Source organism: Syngnathus floridae, chromosome 2 (assembly GCF_059516105.1).
Source record: "Syngnathus floridae isolate MCC-2025c chromosome 2, RoL_Sflo_1.0, whole genome shotgun sequence".
Classification (NCBI taxonomy): domain Eukaryota; kingdom Metazoa; phylum Chordata; class Actinopteri; order Syngnathiformes; family Syngnathidae; genus Syngnathus; species Syngnathus floridae.
In genome coordinates, this window is record NC_142414.1 from 17,280,616 (window position 1) to 17,304,396 (window position 23,781).

Consider the following 23,781-nt stretch of genomic DNA (forward strand, 5'->3'; position numbering starts at 1 on the left):
AAGGTGCCAAAGAAGCGTCACTTTTTTTTTCCCTGTCTGCCGCCATCTTTTTTTTTTTTTTGGTGTTCCTCTCCCTTAATGTATCTCTGGATGTGATTATGAGTAAAGTGAAGCAGGCTTCACGCTCTTCTGTTTCTGCTTGAAAAGAAAATGGGTCCTTTCTGGCACGCACATCAACACCATCAAACACATTTTACGAAGAAGAATCAGTGTGAGCGATCACGTAAAAGGGACCGGGTTCACCTCACTCTGCCCGTTTTTCTTCGCTATGCTCGTAAAACCCGCCACACTTGTTTGTTGGTTTCGGGGGAGTTTCTAGGCAGGATTGTATTTCCACCTCGAGAGACCATGTTTACTTCCAGCTAACTTAAAGATCTGTGTCTGCTGTCTCGGACAGGATAATGGATGAAAATATGGCACCGTGGTGCCCAGCTACCAGTCACTATCGATTTACACCTACCTGTTCAATGGGTATTTTCTTTCTGCCGTTTAAACTTTCAAGACCAGCATGACTTGCGTAGGGTTTAAAATAACACAGAGGCCGTGAGCACTTTCATCTGCAGGTGTACTCGGCAAGAGAAGTTGAAGGGGAAAGGGCTGCTTGGTACAAAAAAGATGAGACACTCTCAGGGTGTGTGTAAATTGTGCACACACTCGTGTTGGAAAATCGAGGAGGAAGACGCTGCAGTGAGACCAATTAGCTAATTCCTTGATCCCGCACCCTACAGGGGTTCTCTTGCAAGAGAGCCCCAGCGATGCGGCATTGCGGCATCGTGAAGACGAGCTGGCTGTAGCAGATCAAATGAAGCAACCCTAATGCCTCACTCATATTTTTTTTTGTGTGTATGTGAGGATTTGTCAGATTTCTCCTCCTGTTGCTTTGATCACTTTCACACATTGTTGGTTTCCTCATTTGCATACGTTCCGGCAACGACTGAGCTGAGCTGCCCGACGATAAATCTATACTTGCCATATGCATGAATCACTCACTTGTAAAGTTGTGCCTGCCAATGTGTGATCATAAATCTAACTATTAATATAGACGAAGAACATATTTATAGGCTGCCTTCTTCTTCTCATGGTAAATGGTTTTCATTCCCTAATTATATGAATAATTTTGAATGTTTGAATACAAGCCATTGTTGTCAGTTTGCATTTTGTCGATGATAACTGCTTTCCTTTCTGTGCAAAGAAAGCTTTGACCATCTTTTTCTCTTTATTGTGTGAAATATTGTTTTTTGATCCAGTTTGCAACTTTGCACGCTTGTACTAATTTCCATAACTCTTTGTGGTTCCGATACGATTGTCACTGCTATGCTTTTGCTCTAGATGTTTTGGCCGACAGGACATTTTGAATATTTTAAGCTTAATGTAGTTTTTGGAGGATGTTTTGTAGATTTTTTTTTAACACATAGAACCTGTAACTATGACACTGTTTATTTAAGATAACAGAAGAGGAATGTTTTGGAAGACAAATTGCTCGGGTGTGGCCCAATTGCTGTCACATAATGAGTTGCCTTGAGTATTAGGTTTGCATTTGGCAGATGGAAGGAGGTACTTTGGATTAAAAACAAAAATGTTATACTGTAATTCCAGCGTGGCTAGTAAAATGTTTTTGTTTCTTGTTTGTACCTTGAAATGAACGATATATTCAGTTCAACACAATTATTTATTTCAAAATCATTATTGAAAGCAAAATTGTTAAAAACAAAATTGAAATATTTCTGGACCTGATTCTACGTACTGCGTTCTTTGCGACTCTTAATTTCTCTCTTCTCACTGGGTGAGCGATTTCAGAAAAGTTGCATATTAATGTGAGATAACAGTAGAGGCAGGGAAGCTCTGCAGTGAGAATGTCTGATGCCGTCCTTCGCTGAGCTAAGGAGGAAGAGCAAAAGATGTGGCTTAAGACGAGGGGCGGTCTGAACTAAGCCCTCCGCCCCATCTGGAAGGAAATGAGCCACTCGGTGTGTGTTAGTCAGAAGGCAAAATTAAGTCGTCAATACCATCACTAAATTACGGCCAATTGAAGATAATGGGTCACCAGAAATGTCACAAAAATCATGCTTTGATTAATGTCACACTTTGCAGTCTATTTTATACACAGCACACTCATTAAGATCAATTCTCTCGTGATGCTTTTAACTGTGTTCTATTTATTAAATGAAATTTTTTTGGGGACCACAAAGCGTACCAGATTATTGGGCGCAATATCAACGAAGGTGTCTATATTCACATGCATGTCAAATAGTTTATTGTAATTGTACCAATATTGATTGGAATGATGAGCGCGATTATTCCAGGTTCAGATCAGGTCTCGCGTGATTTTTCGTGCGATACATGGCACTTTCATCAAGCGGAGGGTCTCCAATGTTTGTTGACAGGTCAACAGCTGTAAACAATACAATGCAACTCTGCTACAAAGTGTCTCTAACCAGCCCAAAATGATCTCACTGACCTCTGAGCACAATCTCTCCCCTTAGGAGAGTTTATACTACTTATAATGCTCCGGAGTCTTAGCATTCATTCAGAGTCATTACTCAAGAGCAAGAAATATCTCTCGGGAGTTAGAGAAGGAATTGAGGGGTGTGCTAATGGAGCCATTGTTCTTGCAATGTGGTGGTGGTGGTGGTGGGGGTGCTTGAGGGGTTTATATTAATGTATGTGCGTGTTGTCAGGGGACAGATTGAGCTTGAGTCAGGTGCTGGCGTGCCTGGTTGAGCCTCGTCTTGGGGGTCAGAGGAACAACGGGAGCGTGTTTTTGCTGCAACTCTGCTGGAACCCAGCTGAGGTATTATGAACATGCACATGGTCACACTTTTTGTAGTTCAGTGAGCACAGTGCCAAGTCATTGTTAAGTGAACTATGGATTAGTGTGTGTGCGTGTGTGTGTGAGGAAAGGCTGCAGACATGCACTTGTGTGTATTACTTGGGATTTCCCGCTCCTCCAAGCAGACTGCCCGTTTCAAGATGGCCCCCCCTTGTGAAGCCAAGCGTTCACGTTGCGTGTACGCTCGCTGCTCTCTGTTTTGCTCTCTTATCTCACCGCTTTATTTGCCTGCTGCCTTTCAGCCAACAAAGAGAGATGCACGGCACTTTTGCTTTATCATGCCATAACAGGTGTGTGTGTGTGGTCAGATTTTCTTTGCTGCTTTGTTCGCTCTTCATCCATGTGTAGATGTTAAAAGAGACAGCTGCAAGAAGGAATCAAAAACTCAGTAGTCCCTCCCAAATGTTGTTTTCCTTCCGTGCAGACCTCTGTCAGTCCAATTTTCAAGGCCTTTTTAGTCATTCCACGTTTTAGTCACTCCATGTTGCCTGCTTGCTGACTTTCTAAAGAGTAAAAATACAAAGGTTTGAAATATTCCAGTTTTGCTCAGCTCAGCTGCTGTGTCCATCCGTACCTATACTTATCGCAAATTTTTTGTTCTCATTCTAACTTTTATAGATGATTTATTTGTGCCAAGAGAATTTTATTTTAAAGTTTGACGTGACAGCTTAACAGCCAGACCTTTATTGCTTTTGAATGATGTACAATTTCTCTTAAACTAAATGTCACATGACACCAATAACGCAAACCATACCTACTCTTTTTTTAAATCATATTTTCAGCCAAACACAGGCCCTGAGGAGGTCACCTGGTTTGATTTATCCAGAGTCTTGTTTTCTCCATTACCATCTGCTTCTCCCCTTTCTGTCTGTCAGCACCTCCAATCCTCTCGTAAAGCTCACCGAAGATGTACATAGGCACTGAAGGCTCAGAGAATTACATAGTGCATTCTCTCCTTATGACTGTTGCAGACTAGTCAGCGTTTTCAAGTTGCCAGATGTGCTCTCTCTCTCTCTCTCTCTGAGAAAACAAAGGTCTGACTGTAAACTTTAATTCAAATTTGGTGAGTGAAAATCAGTTGTCAAGATGGTAATAAATCCACCTGGCTTCATTACTCTTCTAAAGTTGAAAATAACGAAAGACAGTTATGTTCCGAGTTAATACTGATTATTAGCAACCAAGCAGGCTGATAACAAATATTTGAAGCTGATATTTATTTGTGGTGCAAAGGAAAAATGTCTCCCAAAATTTGAATAGTAGATTCTTAAACACTTGTCTTAATATATCTTTAAGTGTGTTTGTTAAGCAGCTTGCAAATTGGTAAACGTACCAACAAATACAGTTGGAAGCTTCCAGCATATCTTCAAAATGAATATTTCAAGAAATAAATAACTCCCTTTTCTCGAGTAAAGAAGAAAAATTTAAATATTACTGGAATGCTAATTTTTCCTGACGTTTTATCTAAAAAAAAAAATCCAAAACAACGATGCAGTGACAAAATAACCCAGTTATTGATCTTTTATTGGTTATCAATATGCTTCAAAATGGCAAATAGCGGCAGTGATAATTGATAATCAGTCTATCTCGAGCTAAAAGTAAACAGAAAAATCAGTATGGTGAGTTTCAATTCCATTCAACAGCCCCCTCCCCTAAAAAATATGCAGCATTCATGTAAACCAAAACTCTTCTGTGAATGTTTTTAGAAATAAGTCCGGAAATATTCTCTAATATTGTTTAATGGGCCATTGTTTTACAAGTGAACATGAAAATGATTCACAGTAATGTTCTGACCAATTAATTAAAATTAATTTAGTTAATAACTTTCATCTTCAGCATATAGCTACCTAAAAACCTTTTCGACAAAAAGTCAATAAATTGGCTCTTCGGAACAAAACAAGTTTTTGTGGTCCAGCTGCTTGCTGCATCATCTCTCTACATAACTGTGCATCAATTTTCATGGTTGGAGCATTTACTCAGGCTGCTTCCTCTGTCAAACCCCTGCACGGATTGGCTGTCAACCTTGCAGCTTCTTACTCAGGTTCTGTAGAGCACAGAGTGGAACAATGAGTGGGAAGGGCAATGAAAATTCCTGTGGTAGTGTTCCATTCATTGTCATAGCTGTGCGATGCAACTTGACAAAAATATGTCCTTATCTTAGCCAAGTGTTTGATCACGGTTTCAGCATGTGTTACTGAGTCAGCATTGATTGATTGATTGATTGATTGATTGATTGATATCTTTATCATGCATTAAATACAGTGTACTTTAAGGCAGCCTTTTGTAAACTTTTTCTTTTAGCCACGGACCCACTTAACAACTCCAAAGACGTCCTTGCTCTAGGGATGAAGTGTTCCAACCTTTGTCAGGCTAAGATACAAAACTTCCAAGTGCAGTCGTGATGGAAAGAACAAAAAGCTAATTTTAATTATAAAAAATATTGTCATTTATCAATGGAAACGACTGTTAAATTTGCAAGCCACTCGGAAAGATATGAAAGAGTGTGTGTATATATATATTTTTTGTGTGCTCATTCTGAATGTAACAAAGCCACTATTGATTTTCGGTGCTTTTCAAGTGTATTTTAATGAGCAGAATCTCATTTGCAAGCCACTCTTTGATAACAGCAAAATGCAAATACACTGCTGGCTAATGAAAGAGCCACATGCATTTGATTGATTATTTAAGCTACTTTTAAACAAGGGTAAACAAGGATATAAATGGACTCTAAGAATGAAGGATTACATAAATAAATAAATTAAAAAACTAAAATATATATACATAATATTATTTTTTACATTTGCCCACACTTTTCTTAATCTTCTAGAAAGAAATCAGGAGCAGTGCACTGCAATTTTTTTTCCCCACATGCCCAGACCACCCGCGCACCTTTATTCCATCACCTCCTACTCCACTTAGGTAGCCACAGTGCCTTCTGGGTTTAAAAGTATCTATTGTCACGACTGTAATCAGGCACATCCTGTGGCGTGTAGGTGGTTTGCCATGAGATACCTAAATAGCGACTTAACGCGCCGGTGGATTCAACAAGAAACAAACTCAACAGGGAGCGGCAGTGTGCCTGACATTTTCTATAAACAAGCTTTACAATTACTGTGAAATGCATTTTTTGCTCGACGTGACGATTATATTCCATTGCAACAGCCACAGTTCTCTGTAAGAAACAACAATAGATGGCAACATGCCTCGTGTCAACCTATACTGCAAAAACCTCGACTTAAAATTTGGCAAAATTTCTAACACAATCCTGGCCTGGTATGATTGTAAATATGTTTCTGAGAAATGCACGCTAAATAATGTCTGAACCGATGTTGCTGCAACACAAAGGTAAGAGAAAGGCAGAGGAGATTGAGGCCGATGACGGATAATTGAAGGAAGGAAAACGGAGCTAGGAAGGAGTCAGGGATTGAAAAGTCAAAACGAAGCAATTACCCATCATTCCATGCTACTGCCCTTTCTTATCTCTGCACCCGGTGATGAGAGAGGGCTAACAGCAGAGAGCATCTTCTCTGACCTCATCAGTCGGATCGTTTCTGCAGATGACCTACAGGATGACCATTCATTGTAGAGGCATCGGGGTTTAGTGTTTTCATTCATGGTTTCCGCTCTCTGCTGCATGTATGTTATTAATTTATCATGTTCACTATCTTTGTTATTTTTCGACCGAGTTTTACCCCTGTGCAGCACTTTGTATCCTGCAGTGGCTGTTTTAAAGTGCTCTAAAAATAAAGTTGAGTTGAGGAAAAAAATGCTACATAGGAATACAGGGAATGTGAAACCTGCATCGACTCTCGTTGGCTATTTGTGTATCATGTTGGGGCTTCCAGCATGTAGATGATGCAAAGCCACAGATGGGAGATGATGTTGACCAGATTGTGTGTCCGCAGCCTCCAAAGAAGCTTAAAAAGCGCGTCCCCCAGGGATTACTGACATTTTGTCGCAAATTGGCCTAATCCACAGCAAATTCATTACGCTGTATTCTTGTTAATTAATCGCTTGTGAGACATTGTCCTTTTGACCACAAGCAGACACATTTGACATAGCTTTTGTTCACGCCTCACTAAGCCTGGCTGTGACACTTCAATCTAAAAGATGTCATCAAGCCGCCAGGACGCTCACACAAGAGATGCATTGGACATGAATGATGGTTAATTCTTTGCTGAAATATTACTAGGAAAGAATGAAAACATGATGAGTCAGAGGATTCATTAAACGATGAAATAATTAAGTTTCTTGTCAGCTCTCCACACTGATCATTCTCTGTCCATGTTGGTGACGAGTGCTTATGATGGTAAAAGGTAGAAAATGGTAATGAGTCCGATTCAGCAGATAATATTCATACCAGCATGGTTTATTTTTAAAAATAAAATAAGACACTCAGTGTATTTTTACTTATCAATGCAGCTGTCTCACAAGGCAAATGCAAATAAGGTGCATGTTCTTTCACAGCTCTTTTCTGAAAAGAAGTTTCAAGGAGACTCATTCATGGTAATCTTCAAAAAAATGTTGGGGCTTTTAAACATCTAGCGAAAAATGTCATCAAATGTTATCTGACCATTGATATTTCTGAAGTCATGAGTCATAATGATACGGCTGCCAAGTGCCAATTGTGTAAGGCACTATTGCATTTTTCGACTTTGCTAGCTTTTGTTTCCAACTGTTGGCGCAAAGGCCTCGTTATTGATCATTTGTAATACAATCCTGTAAATATTATGAAATAGTTGCCTAGCAAACATTTATGAGGGATGGTGTGCTTCCAAATACAGCCCATGTTTTTCGTCACCCATGTGGAAATGGTTTCAATGACTCTCACGCGCCAGCCTTTGTTAATTACGTTCAGCATTCTGACTTTGCGTCTCAACTGCGATCCATTCGAAGCAACTAAACTAACTTTGACATCTTTGCACATTTGTGGCAACATTATTTGTTGTTATTGTTACAGGCCTCCTCCTTTGCCACTTATAGCTGCTGTTTATCACCCAAACTTAACCACCCTCACTTTATATAACAGGGGCAGGAGCAGATCTAACGCTTAGACTACCAATGCGGCTAAACGACATAAAATGGAAATCAAAGCAGCAAATGTATAAAAAAGAATTGAAAGTATCGTGTCTCATGAAAACAAATGAAGTTTTAAGTTGTAAGCAGGAGAATATATCATCCCTTCTCTAGTGAGCGGGGCGGAGCTGGAGCTTTACATAAATGACCGGGCTCCTGGGGAAGGAATGAGAGGCGGCAAAGAGGTTTGTTGCGTTGACATACAAGCACTGAGCCTTTTTTTTTTATTGTTCCCATCTGAGTCAGCAACGCCGCATGCTGCAGAGAAGTAACATTTTTGTTCTGCCCTGTGCTGCTTAAACTATTTCAAAACGTGGAGAAGTGAGGAGGGAACGCACCTCGTCGATATTGATCGACGATTGTTGCTGCCACCAGAACCGCGTTGTTTCTTTGTTTGACATTTCAGACTATTCCTATCGAGTCCTGCCCTTTTTATTGACTAAAAATTCCGCTCGCATCAGCCCTAGCTGGAGCATTAATTGCAACATTGTTGGTGTCTTATCTCATTCTGGCACAGTGGCTCATCAGACACTTGTGGCATTTTCAGCGAAGGTCAATCTCAAAGAGCATAAACAAAGGCAAGTGAGAAGCTATGCTGTGTCATACCATTGCGTGGTCTTTGCATACCAATTAAATGAGCTCAGGTTGGGCCACAGTCATTCACTCGGTAAATTCTTCTTGGACTTCAACTTCTGCTGTCATTTTGTGCCAGAGCGGGTGAATGAGAGAAATGTTCATCTCTTTTCCTGATGAGCACATCCTGTGCTTTGTACACTTGCGCGAACTGCACTTGCAGAGGTGGGCTGACAAGCGAGGACATCTGCATTTATTTTCAAATCTGGAGAAGGGAGGAGATGATGTAGTATGTGATAGTGGGAATGCTTTTGGCTGTAAATTCGAGGTTGCTATGCAGCTTATCCGGTGACCTTGCTTGTGTAACCATGAGTAATCATGTAAGCAGAACGTGCTGCAATACCCGAGCTCCATCTTTCATCTGTCCTGACTCCTCATAGCTTCAAGTGTATCCCGTTGGTTTCGGCATATCTTACAAACGACGAGTCTGGAGCTGCTGACTTGAATGAAATGAGACCTTTTCATGTCTTATCTACTCCTTAACAACACATCACTGTTTCTGAAGCACATTTCGCCATGGTTGATTTTACCCCAAGCACATACTCAGAATTTGATATGTTTTTGTGAAGACCCTTCCAACTGGTGTTTCCTCTTTTCATTGTCGGCCCTTTTTGGATCCGTTTTTCCTGCCTTCTGCTTGTGAGCGCTTGTTGGCAGTGGGATGAATAGACGATGTTAGTCTTAGTCAACTACACCTACCTCTGAACCAGTCAAAGAACAGTGCAACAAAGCTCCTTGACCACCTCTCACTTTGCCCATATCGTCAGCAAGACTATTTTTAAAGGACCTCACACCCTTGTGTTTATCTTCATGACACCCGTTGTCAGAAGTACGATAACAAATCATATCTTTGCACAGGGTTAGGCCACTGTAGAAATTGAAGTTGAAAGTAAACCAGATTAGAATTTTTTGGGGGGAATCTCTTCTTTGTAGTGGTGAGAATGAAATGTTCCATTGTTTGGCTGAAACCAGACGAAAATAATGACGAAGCACATAATTGTAGACTCTCATTTAGATTTGGTTTAGCTTGACCGTCTCTGAAAATGTTAATTAAATCTACGTATTTTCGACAATGCCTTTCATCGGTCTCACGTTTTGTTTTTTTATGTATACCCAGAACAATAACCTTCCCTGATCGGAGAGAACATCTTCTGACACCACTGAAAACCCTCTGCAACCTCATCAGAGTAGATAATGAATGATTGTTTACCAAATACTACTCATAAGCTCATTAATTTGTTTGACCTCTTATTTTCGGCCCTGGCGCCTCTTTTTGGATAAAGACTGGGCAATCTTAGTGGAATGCGTCCGCTCGGCAGCATTCATAAATGTTCACGTGATGCCAAATGAGGCTACCCAAGGGACATTGTGACACAGACATTCTGCAGCATGCATGAGAAGAGGCGACAATAGCATCGCTCGGTTGGCTTGCTGTAGTGTGTGTGTGTGGGTGTGTGGGTGTGTAAGTGTGTGTGTGTGTGTGTGTGTGTGTGTGTGTTTGTGCGCGTGTGTCTCCCTGTTGGGAAGCATCAAGAATGCGGTGGCGGTATTTAGCAGATCTACACTCGTAAAATAGGCAACAACAAAGGGTCCCAGTTGCCCTGTGAAATAATTTGATTTAAAATGGACCTGACTCACCACATTTGGGTTTAGAGATGCTAACCACGTAGTGCATAGTTTAATTTTAGAATGACTTATGATGGCTTCACAGGAAAACAACAACTGGAAATCATTCTAAAATGTTTTCAGTTTTTACTGCCTAAAGGAATGCGTCATTATTTGTGAGCCAAGGTCTTCCTGATCTACAGCCTCACTGACAACTTGGCCTTATTTGTGCATTGTTTTAGCATGTCCTGAACAGCGCTAACGTTGTACACAGCGTAAATCTAACCATTATTCTGACTGTTATTCATCCATCAATTGAGTTGTCAAACTGCGGGGGATTTTACCTCAGACTTCTGCATTCCCAATTCTTTTAAGCACTCACAAACTCGAATTGTAAATCCAACATTTTTACTTACTAAGACATATTACTTGCTAATAGCTAGTCATACTTTGTCTCTACTATCTCTACCAATGGAATGTTGCCGGAATTTCCATTCCCATTGCCAGTAACCTCGACATGTAAACCATTCATGGGACTTCCACAGCGGGGAGACTGTGACGGCCATATTAAATATTCCGTCGTCATTGAAGTCCCAAGTAGAGTGGTGAGGTTTAAAGTTCTGAGGAAAGGAAGTGCCTTTGCTGAATTTGTGGCTTGGAAATGTGGCTTTGTGGAGAAGTGAGCGTTCTTAAATGCCACTCCGAAGTTGACGAGTTCTCTTTGGCACCATTTGTGTACATGAGTGTTTTGCGTGTGGTTACATGAGCTGAGGAAAGGCATATTAGGAATATTATTTTTTGCAAACCGCTGTGCTTTTCTGTTGCGTTGAAACATTTCAGAATTAGAAACCTCAAGAGCATCTAGCGTCACTAAGTCATTCCAAGGCAAACCGCTGATTATTCTGGAGCCACTGTTTTATCAAGGAGCTCCTTCAAATCCAACTGTTTTATTTTCATTTCTTAGAAAAGTGGTCAACGGGTGATCAAATGCTGCCCATTTCCTGTTATGTTCATTGTTTTTGTCCTCACAGCAAACTTTTGACTTTAGTTAGCCAGAGTAAAGAATGCTGACTACACGATTCACGTTTCTCACGGTGTGTCATCTATTAGCGACTAAGATTTGGGGGCAAAAACACAAGCTCTGCATTTCTGAGTGTGTAAATCTTGGTTATTATGACCAATAACAATTTACATAAATTTAGCACTATTCAAAAATGATTTGACATACGTTTCTGTCTGAACAAGGACGAATGTGGAAAATTCACAAGCGTCACATTCGACATCTTTCCATACCAGTCAGCTTGTTTGCCACAATTATCCTGCAACAGTTCTCCGTCAAAGAAAATAGAAATCTGCATTGTGACCTTCAGCCCATCGTCACATCCAAGCTGATCATGGCTTTGAAAAAGGTCAACCTTTCCTTTTTGTCCAAGAACAAGCACTCTGGTGTCTTGTTCTTTGCTCTGCTCCTTTCTCTAAGAGGAAACATTGTATCGATGTGCATAATTGCAGAATATTTTGTCAATAAATAGATTGTCGCTAATGACTTTGCTGTAGCCAAAGAATAGATTGTCACTAATTAATTTCTTGTAGCATAGCATCCCCTAATTGTTCTGTATAGTTTTTTCAAACTAAATGTGTCCCTGGCTCCCCGGCCTACAATATTGTTACATTTATCATTGTGACTAAAATATGTATTTATATTCTTAATTATACACAATATTACCACCATTGTTACAGTTGTTATGATGAAATATTTTTATGCTGCTCACATTTTCCTCCTCTGGCCCTTTGTTTCCGCTCCTCTTTGCTTCTTTTTAAGTTGTTCATGTTGGTTGCCAACCAGCGCTGATCCCTTTGCAAATACCTTTTGTTCCAATTTGATACTTTAAAATCTGCAATTCAATCCACCAAAATCCATATAACAGTGTTTCTCATGTTATAAAAAGAAAACAACAAAGCCTCCCACCACCTTTTGTCACCCTTCTTATTTGCGACCACTGCACAGACTCTCCATACAAAATAAAAAGATGCATCGCCGAGCCTACTTGTTCAGGCGGAACACAAACACCTCCACTGTGACAGAAGCGTCGAAGCACTGAAGTGTCGGACCAAATGTGTCACGATGCTCATGCTATTTGTACTCCATAACAGAATGCTCCTTTTGGAAAAGTCCTACTTGGCTGACTCGTATTGCTTTGCCCCCACAGCTGGGTCATCTCGCTTTGCTGTTTATTGAGTCCAAATCAGACTGTTGGGTTCCATCAGTGCAGAAAAGGAGGTGTGATTAATGATGTGAGGTAATTACTGCTATTCATCAGCACTTTAGTTAGTATGCTGTTTAAGTTAACAGGCTAGAGGTGCCAGCACTGAGGCAAGAAAACAATAAATATGGATGCATTTTACATGCTGCGTTTACTGCTTCCAAGCCCGGAAGTTCCAAAAGCACATTAAGGTCTGTACTGCCACCATGAGAGGCTTTTGTTATTATTATTTTTTTTTACTGAATTTGTCTCATAGATTTGGCCAAAATCAGGAGTGTGCGTTCTCATGCCTAAAGCTTCTTGAATCTTAAAGGGTGAGGGCCCAACTGGGATGTTCTGCCCCAGTTTTGGGCAGGCCAATCTCTTGTTCACAGTTGTTTTGGTCTCATAGGCTATGCCTGAAACATAGCTCTCTCATCTTTTGGTCCTTGTTGACAAGGATGGTTGTTGATCTTTGATGCGAATGCAAGGTGTAGACATTATAACTCAGGAGCATTCTATGACAGAGATTCCCTTAATGCATTTTGAGGCACTAGTTATGTGACCTCCGTCACAAATACAATTCAGGCAACCAAAGTCACATTAACTAAAGACGTGATTTGTGTATGTGATAGGAATGAATGCATATGAAAGCACATATAAGATTTTTTTTCTAGATCCATATAGTTTCTTTCCAACAGGACAGATGGCCACTCGTGATAGCGTTTTTATCACAGTGCAGTATGTGCTGCTTGCTCATTGGACAACTTGTCTGAGTCACCAGAAAGAGCGTTTGATGGGTTTTTGAAACTCGGGCAGTCGGCAGGAAAAGGACGAAGGTTGGCGTGCGCCTCAATAGAGAAAGTTAAAAAAAACTGGATGTGAAACAAGGTTTTTGTCCACTGAGCATGTGCCCAATTCCCTGAGAGGAATTCCATGTAAATCGAGTTGATGTTCATCATACATCTACCAAGTTGGCAAATGTCCTTAAGCGCTTTTAAAATGTGGTACTTCTTCTGTCTCACTTGCATTCCACCCATCATTGCTTGCGTTTTTTTCAAGGATTTTGTCCAAATTAGCCTTGGTGACATAAACGCTCATTATGTTGACAAAGCATATCAGATGTGCCATTTATAGATTCCAACTGATTTTTGAATATATTCCAAAACAAATTCAAAATTCAAAAAGCTTTGTCTGTTAAAAGAAACATAAATGTTTCTTTGGTGTGCTAAATAAACCCATACAGTCACAATCACACTCCTACTAAATGAACAACAACATATAAAAATCTCAATCAAAAATAAAATCAAAAATAAAATCTCAACAATCTCAATACATGCTTGAGGTATTTAGGTCAGCGTCACAGTTAATATAAATTTTGTTGTCCACAACTTTAAAAACAAAAAATCCTCCCGCCAAGGAGACTTTTGTCTGCCAAGGTTTTCTCTTTACTCGTCCTTCATTTTCCAACCTTATCCCATTCATCTTGGTTTAATCAATCAAAGTGTACCATTTCATTCACCAAAACGTCTTTTTTTTTATCGTTGATTTAGAGTCAACAGAGACAAACAGTCGTCCACACTCAGGAATATCTGTCAGCATTTCCACTCTTATCTTTCCCCAGAATCCTCTTGTGTTTCTTTTTATTTCTTGTTTCTTCATTTGAGCTTAATCCCATTTCTGCAACGATCCCCCGTCTGGGGACAGTGGAATTAATGGCTGTGAGCGATGGCCAGCAGATGAATGGGCGCAAGCAAAGGCTCTGTGACAAGTATGTGGACTGAGAGCTCCAGCACGGTTGAAAGTAAAAACCTCTCAGGGAAACTAATTGCAAGGAAAGGCTGTCTGCCACCAGAGTAATGGTTTTGAGCTGTCCACACAAAGATGACACCAACACGAGAGTTACCTGGCACAGATGGCCTCTGAGTTGAAAAAGAAAAAGAGCAACAGTTGCTGATGCCCTTTCATGTATCATGCTGGACATGCTCTTATCGTCAAGATTTCCGAGTCAAGGGTGAGGCAGGATAACGTTTTGTTTAAAGATTTACCTTTTTACAGGCATGACATTTTGTCTGATTTAGTCTAGACCAGATACTGAGTAAAAATAGACAAAATGTCTTCTAACCACATCAGAGGTTTGCAAAAGAATTGAACACAAAAATGAAAACATACTACCGTAATTTCCAGACTATAAGCCGCTACTTTTTGCGTAAACTTTGACCCTGCGGTTTATAGTCCAGTGTGGCTTACTATGATTTGTATGATATTGTATGATTATGTGCTTATATATGGAAATTAAACATTAAAACACCTGCGGTTTATAGTCCAGTGCGGTTTACATATGACCAAAACAGGCTTCTCCCCTAATTTTAGCTGGTGCATCTTATATTTGGGTGTGGCCTATCGTCCAGAAATTACGGTAACTAACTTTACTTGGGTAGAAAAGCTTGTAGGCAAATTTTAATGTATTATTCAAATGTGGCAGTGTAGAGACAAACCGCAGTTTTTTTTCAGCTGCCAATCCTTTAAGTCAGTTTTTCATTTTTCTCCATTATTTTTCTCATTCAGAACGATTTGACTGTAAACTGCCTACAATGCAAGCTTCAATCAACATTTATCCTTGCGGAATTAAATTAGTTTTCCCTTTTTTGCCTCTCTCTCTTCCATCTCATTCATCTACAAACCTCGACTTGGCCCTTGATCATTTTTCAGAATGGCATGAGAAAATCGTAAATCTGAGGCAGCGTTTATTTCACACCACAGTCAGTGCGAGGGTGCCAAGAGTGGAAAGGGGGAGCACAGATATGAGGCATCAATCACAAGCTGCTTCAGCTCATGTGTTGCCCTCGGACACGCAGCGGTTAGCAGAAGAGCAGTCTTGCTGTTGCTGCTGTTTTAGTTGTTTTCGCTGTCAATCGGAGAAGCCGCATTGTCTTTTTTAACCTGCAGCCTAGAATGAAGAGAATCCGTATACAATGACTTCATTCTAGTGAGAAACTGCACAAGTCTTATTTTGACCATCTCTCCAGAGCTCTATTATAAAATCCTATTTTTTCCAATCTTCCTATTCTTAAACAGAAATGTAAATGTATTGAATATATTAAACAAAAAGATTCCTTCATAACCCCCCAACCTCAATTCACTGACTGCAAAGTCTGCCTGGCCTTACTCAATAGCAAAGAGGAAAATCAAATGAATATTTCAAACAGTAGAGCACAGACATAAAGATGGACTCATAAGACCTTTAACTCCAGCATCAAACGTCTTGGATCAGTCATTTTTCGAACAGATAGAATACTTTCCTCCCTATGGTTTTTTTTACACAAGTCACTACTTTGAGTGCCTGAGTTTTCTTTTTCAAGCATGTTGAAGATGTCAAAAACTCAAATGTTGGTCTCATATTTCTTGTCTTTTATTTATGTTCAGATCCCAATTAAGATTTGTTTGAACTCACATTTTGAAAGTGACAGAATAGCTATAGTTTGGTAAAAGCCCCCCAAAACATAAAAGTACAAGCTCATCAGTGAAACACAATAGCGGTGATGGCTTGCATGAATTCTTCTGGGACAGGCTCAATAATCTTCACTGATGATATGAGACATGATGGTTGCAGCAAAATGAATTCATATATTCATAAAAGAAATCAAAGAAGATACAATTCGATCCTGCATGATGCAGTAAAATAATGACCTAAAATAGACTTCTGCCAAAACAACAAAGGTGTAATCAGGAGAAAGAAATGGAAGCCTCCATTATTACCTGCAAAAGACTTTGGTGACGTCAATGTGACGAAGACTTGATGCAATTATTGCAAGCCGAGCCTAAAGTTTTGAACCTCCCCGTGGTAACTGAGCTGTCTGAAAAACGGCAAAAACTCAGATAGCAGCAGCAGCTCCAATGTCATCTTAGAGTAACAGCACTACCAGGTCTTCCCAAGAGTACCATGCAGTTTGGCCCACAGCCTGCAACAAGTGGCCTTTTCATGGCTGGCAATGTCAATATAGTATAAAGGATGGCTTAGCCACACAAAGCCGCAACGATCCTCTTTAAAATAATACATTCGCGACTGTTTGGTCTGAAGATTTTAAGATTCACGCTCGCTGCATGCACTGTTATTGATATACAGTGGATATAGATATTGCAACTTTATCAAAAACACAAATAATACTTTCCCCATGACTCGATTGTTGAAAGGACAGCCAGACAGGAGGCATCGGTTTATGAGCCTCACCATTCATGCTTTTGAGTGTCTCTACATGAAGTTTATGCTCCCGCCATTGCTGACAATATATTTGGTCAACCACCGAGCGCTATCATGGTTGTGCGCTGTCATCATGACATTCAGTTTATCACAGGTGCCACCTGGTCACACTGCTTGGCTTCAATCCATGCCAGTAATTGAAAATGATTCCCATGCTTCAGTAGCCGTGTTCTATTGCTTCCGCCTGCTTTCTGACAGATGTGGTCTGACACAGCAGAAACATTGCAACATTATATTCCCTGCGGTTTACACAAGCGCTGTGATTGACATCATCCACTGGTGCTCTTTCATCTCAGTTACACAAAAGATGATGGCCAGCATTTACATGCAGGCACATCTCCTGGGAACATATGGTGCGAACACTTGAAGATGGGGGAATATGAACAGGAGTGTCGTGTAATCGATATGCAAGATATGCTTTTTGTGGAATACTTTGTTTTGATCTGAGGTATAAATACTGCGTCCATAAATAGGACAGAAAACGTCAAAGATTCTGCCACTACTGGTGAAAGCCACAGCCTTCAGGGCCCTGTTAATCCCGTTCGGGAATATTTAGCGTATTTTGGAGCTCAGTCGCTTGAATTTCTTTGCAGTTGAATCTGGTGGTTAATGAGATTTGCTATTGTGGCCACAGCTCCCTGTGGTCTTTCGCTTGTGGAGTACAATAAAACAACGTCTTGTTTGAATCATTAATTTTGATTCCGATGGCCTGAGGATTTCTTCATCCGTTTTGCAAAGATTATGGCCAATACGTTAAACTCCTATAGATCACGATTGGTTGTTACAACAAGATTCTTTGTCACTCAGCTAAACCTTATTTAAACTGTGACGTTGCTGTTGTTTCTAAAATAATTTTAAAAATCTTGCCAATATCAGCATTAATCAATTGTGTTTTGCATTATACCTCTACCTTTAAGAAATTAAATTGTGACGTTTCCTTATTAACAGTGTTTTATTTATATTTACTTTCAAAATTGTGGTTGTTGGAAGGCTATAAAATGGCTTGACCACGGGATAAGTAATTTCTCTTCCATTCAAAATTATTTTAGCTGTCTAGTCTAGTTAGACTAACTTCAAATGGTTTTATTTTATCCAATGACCAAATCTTGGCACGTTAAGACCTTTCAAGCACCCACCCTTCTTCTTTGTGCCGCATCTCAAGGAGAACTACTCACACTAACAAATATCAAACTCCTGTTTGAGAAGCTCCAACGAGTCATCTCCCTGGCGATAACAACGTACAGCTCATCAGGCAGACACCTCAACTCAGCCTACATCATTTTGAGAGGATGACTCACCTGGCAGGCTCTAGGTGTTGTTGCTATAGCCACACTTTTGCTACGCACTCTTTTTCAGGCCCACCTTCTGTACTGCAATGCAACTTGAGAAGGCCAATTACACATATCTGCAGAGTTACACTTGTACATGAATATAATGACATCCATCTTCACTGATATAGTCGTGCCAAACCGCAACAAAAGCAAATGAGTTTAACACCTGGTGTATCAAAGACACCCCACAGAGCTGTGCTAGCAGGAAAAACATGACCAAAAAAAAAAAAAAAAAACGTGGAATAGGAGCATGATTCCCAATCAAATGTGGGGCAAGCATCTGTTTCCATGAAAACCAATAGGAGCAACAAAAATCTTTGATCCTAACTGTGTTCTAGAACAGATGTAACGATATGAACTGGCAATATCCAAATACAATGTGCCCTTTCCCTTTATTGCCAAATAGCTATACTTACACAAATGCTGCGTTAAAAACAACCCAAGGTGGTTTAGCAATTGCACTGAACCAGGACGTTGGGTAAAATTGGGGGAGGAAAAAAAATCATAATTTGACAGATAGAATGCTTTGTGTGACGGGGGTTTCTTCCCTGGATGTGGTCATGATCTTCACCTTAGCCAAAGTTCATATATGTGTAGCTTATATTAAAAAAAATGTGACTCTGTCGCATGAACTCAATTGGAAGTCTAAAAAGCAGTGACAATGTGAAAATGATAAATCTTCTGATTTGTAATTCAAACATTAGAAAAGTAAGTAATCATTTCCCAGTTGGAATTAATGTGAATTTCTAATGCCTTGGGGCAAAAAATGCTTCTTTTGAGAAAATGCAAGTTCAAGATCGCTGTTATATTCAAAGCAAGTAAAACCACATCATGTCTGGTATGAGCAGCAAGCTTTGGATTGTCAGCAACTGCGGATATAACTTATATTTACACTACATTATTGCAAAAAAGTGTCTGTAATACAATCACCCGTGGTGCAAACATCTCATCTTTGTTGCGAGGTTAAGGCTGAAAGGCTGCTTTTGATTGGTCAGAATTATTTTCCACATGCACCAAACCAATGAGGACAAAACGGTTGAATAATGATAATTTTGATCATAATAATGATATTATTATTATCATCATCATCAACTCAGTCTGAAAAGTGAATGTTGCCGTAATGTGCGCTAATCCTAGGATGAAATATTTGTCAGTGAAAGCTGGTGCGAGAGGCAGCATATGGGGCCTTACATAAAAAAGCGCAAAAGCATTCCCCTGGGTCAGCTTTCCCACAAAGCCCTCATCTCAGCTGTGCATATTATTAGGACGCACGCTTAAAGCATCACTGACTGCTTAGTAGTCGTAACCTTTTTGAGGTGATCCACAATCAAACATCATTTCACCTCAGAGAACGGCAAAAATATTCGTGCGTGGTCACCATCCTTGAAATTCATTTTAGCATTTATCCATTAGCTGATAAAACATGTCGCCATCAGACTCGTTTCTATGTCGTGTCTTTTTCATGCACGGTGGAGAATACTGTCGATGCAAGTCATTTTTTTTCTGCTATTCTTACATTTTACATGCAACTAGTTCACTTTTCAATCTCTCTCACTCAATGATGCAGTTCCCCCCCCCCCCCGGCTGCGTTCTTTCTGATTCCCGATGTCAACAAATTCAAAGATCACATTCTTCTAGCACATAGATATGACACAATGCATTGTTCTGCTCCTTGATCTCCTTCCCATTAAATCTTATGTGTGTGCAAGTTGGAATTGCGAGGGTGGGCTGGTGGATGAAAAAGGTTTGTACTGCGACGCTCTGTTTGAGCGTCGGCAGAGATTGTTCAGCATGCTGTAGTTCTGTCGCAATGGAAATAATGTTTACAGCTTGTTAGCCCCAAAAAATAATGGTAAGGTGGTAAGATTCGAATGCCTTTATATTAAAATTAGAAACGGGGACACAAATCTAAACTGTTCATAATTAATCTGAAATTACCTAAATCGATCCTACAGATGTTCCACATAGGGAATGTAGTGATTGTGTCATAACAGAAAAATCCATCATCAATTCTGGAGCCACAAGCCAACATTGTCTTGTCTTGCTATCTCAAGCAGTTGATAACAATGTCATAGCCTGACCGAAGGTCAAGGAGAATGAAAATGTATACCATACTGTCCCAGCAACACAAAATTAACCTTGGCCACTCACCACGCAGGGCAAACTTGATTGAAACGTTTTACAACATGTTATGAAATCAACAGCTTGGAGTTGGCTTAAAATAGGAAAGACAACGCAGATGGAGTGTTCTCAAGGCGCAGCTATTGCAAGCAACAGAAGGCTTCGGATCATACAGAATGCAGAATGGAGCTTCTTCTCTTATTTGATATCCATGCAGCCTCCACCCAACACACAAACAATTGAGCAGAAAGGAAACATTGCTGCCTTTTCTTATTATTTTGCTTAATACTTGCTCCCGTTGTGGCCTTCAACTTTGCTATTAGAATCTTAACAGGAGACGAAAAGAAAGTCACTTCAGACACGAGCATACGTTTACTCGGGAAGATTGCAGGCTAGTAAACATCAGAGGGTCAGAATTGTTTGGTCTGGTGTGTGTGCGCATGCAAAAACGTCTCTCCGTCCATTTTAAGGTCCAGACGAAAAAAGCTGTGTCACTTCATTGATGCAATTTATTTTTTAGCAATGATGAAATAGAACATCTTTTGGATTCCAATGAAACAGAATGAGGTGACATTTTCTGCAGCAGTCGCGAATACGCCTAACAAGTAGGTAATGTGCAGATGGCGGCATTCTTGTTACCACAGGTGGCAGAATGAAAGGAAAGCTTGATTAGACACCCACCACTGTCGGCTTGGCTTCCTCTGTCATTGAGGAAAAGCTTTTTGTCTTTGAAATATCCTAGACGGCACTATTCTCTCTTGCACATGAATTATTCAGTTTGTGTATTCGTATTGAACTTTATTTTTTTATGGGTGTGGGACTTGGCCTACTTCTGACTGATGCTCAACAGTTGAGGTGCTCCGCTGGTGATTTTTAGCTTTGCCTTAAAAATATATTCAGAAAATTTTTGGAGTAAATCCCCAACAAAACAGTGAAAGTTTGTTCTCATTTTATGTTTGTGTTACATTAAGTTCACTTATTCCCCCTTAAAGAGAAGGAATGTGCTCAAACATCCCCATCGACTTATTCATCAATCATTGTCTAAGGAAAATTCAAAAGTCAGCACTTTATTAGTTGCTCAGCAGCAGTCAATGTTTAACCAACTTTCGGCATTATTTGTGTGATCATTGATCTGTCCAATTTTTTCCCCCCATGATTAATTTAGGTTTTTAATTCATCACAGTATTAATCAAAATTTTTTTTTTTTTTTTTAGGATTTTGAATTTAATACCACACAACAAGGCATGATATCCGGTATAGTCATCACGGGTCTGAAGTTGCACTTTCATAACTTTTGCCTCATTGTAGCACGTCTTTAATGTTTCCTTCTTCACATTATGTTCAAAGCAAAAAGCCAACACAGTATTTTTTTTTTCTGAATGAGAACTGATTTAATTAACATTGTCTTATTTTTTTTTCCTGCAAGAAAGTTTACATGAGCCTACATCTTTATCCTCATGGGGGCAGTAATAATTTGACTATCAGTTCAAATATAATGTAGTTGCATTCATATCTCTGCATGTATTGGATTATATACAAATGACACACTGTGCAACTCGATAAAGATATTTTTTTGACATACTTACATTTACAATTTACATAATCCCACCACTTTAATTGGGGCTGTAACACATGCCCATGGCCCAGCTAATTCAAAAAGAGTAATAGAAAAACAAACAACAAAACAATTGTTTACCTATTTCAACATGAAATATTTTGTCAAGTATCCAGTCGAATACAAGTCGAAAAGCATTTGCAAACCATCGATTCTGTTTATATGTTCTACACTACTATATGCCCTCTACACGTTAGACAGTGTACTGTATTTGAAGTATATAAATATATTCATACAGAAAACAGTGCACACACGCACGCAAACACACACACACACACACACACACACAAGGAAAACATAGTCGAATAATTTCAGTCCATCATTATCTTTATTGCTCAATCAAGTAGTTAAAAGGGTAACAGTGTCGTAGGAAAACCGAGAAGGAGAGATGGGATTGATTTGATTGGTATTTCTGAAGGTGATCTTAAGCAGAGGTGCGAGCAATCTCACAGCAATCCACCCGGGGCTGGAATAATAACTATCTGCTGCGACAACGAGAGATGGAGCGATAGAATAATGATGAGAGGAGGATCGAGACAGGCCACGTTTCTATTGTACGCTCCCATGCATGATCATTTCTCCTGCCGGCCAACAAAAACCCCTCATCCCAGCCCCTCCTTCTGTTTTTAATGATTCTCCATCCCTAAAGCGCAGCCCTCCAACCCATTGGTATTTGTTTAATAGGCAAATGACAATGCACAAAGACTTCTATTGTGTCCCACATGTCTCAAAGTATGACCCTGGCAAGCCAGTGACGATGCTGCCATGTAAGTTAGCGGGCGGGCAGCTCAGAGCTAGCGCTCCCTCTCTTTTTCTCCGCCTCTCTCTGTCTATGGAGATATGATGGAGCACACTAACACAACCTGACAGGCGGGCCACAAAGACTGCCCTGTTCTCTGCACTGGAGTTGGACTTGCCTTTAGACAGTAGAGGTGATTTGCATGCTTTTGCATTTGAGGGATTGATTTTGTCCACCCTATGGGGCATGTCCCCTTTGCAATTCCGTGGTGGCAATTAGTAAAACCCCCATTGCCATGACTGATTACAGCGAAATCTTCCTGGGAGGGTTTTCCTGGGAAGGATCTGCATTTTTTTTTTTTTTTTTTTTTTTTTTTTTTAGATTTAACTTGAATTTCTTTGCCAATTCAGTTTCTGGGAACGCAGACCGCAGGCTTGTGGTTTCTGATGCGCAACGTCCATTGAGAGCCCCAGCTTATATTCCCTTGACCTAAATTCCTCACTCGCATTGTTCTGGTAAAAAAGTCCAAAGAGTTGCATAACAGTGAACTGTGTGTCTGTTGGCTTAGCTATAGCGAAGTTACTAGACTGTTTCAGTGAACAAGGAGGCCCGCATGAGTTGTTTAAAAGTTCAGATGAAATATGAGTTCCTCATCACTCCAATACAGCAAGCAAGCTTTTATGAACTTGAATTTCTTTTTCTGTGTAGTCACTGAAGGGTTGTCTCACTTTCTTTAACTTACAGAACAAAATGTTGCCTATTTGTTGTACTGAAGTATGGTCTTCTTCTTCTAGGGAAGGTGCTGAATGCCGATTTGCATCACTATCTCAGTCTGCAGTTCCAGAAGGGGTCCTTGGATCACAAGCTTCAGCAGGTGATCAGGGACAACTTGTACCTGCGCACTATTCCCTGTGAGTAGTCGAGAAATGACTTTTATCAATGTGTAATATTTGTAGCCCAGTCAAGATACTTGCCAACAATTCTAACATTCAGTCCATAGCTTCTTATCGAGTTGGCAACTTGTTCAATTAAGACAACCTCCAGCAACAATGAGATATTAACAAGCAAAGTTTTGCCCTGGGCTTGCTGTTGTGGTTTTGCTTCAAATGAATTGTAGCTGCTCTAACTCCAGTAGTCCAGCCCGCTCGCCGAATCTAGCTTGAGCCTAAGGAGCATGGCGAAAGGGCGTAGAAGCATGACTTTCTACTTCACCACCCAGCCCGAAGCCTTATTAAATGTTGTACTTGGCTCTCATAATGATGACAGGAGCTGAACAGTGCCAGTGGTGCGCGGCCACCAGGTAATCCATCACATCTTGGCAGGATCCCAA

General features: G+C 40.1%; 1 protein-coding gene across 2 annotated transcripts in view; it reads left to right on the forward strand.

The window, feature by feature from the left end:
- Positions 1 to 23,781, forward strand: part of magi3a (membrane associated guanylate kinase, WW and PDZ domain containing 3a) — a 56,140-nt gene that overhangs the window by 10,134 nt on the left and 22,225 nt on the right. For both annotated transcript variants that reach the window (XM_088369636.1, XM_088369634.1), the window contains one exon: positions 23,246 to 23,362. In XM_088369636.1, the coding sequence (XP_088225762.1) occupies positions 23,246 to 23,362 (117 nt within the window). The remainder of the gene's footprint in view (positions 1 to 23,245; positions 23,363 to 23,781) is intronic.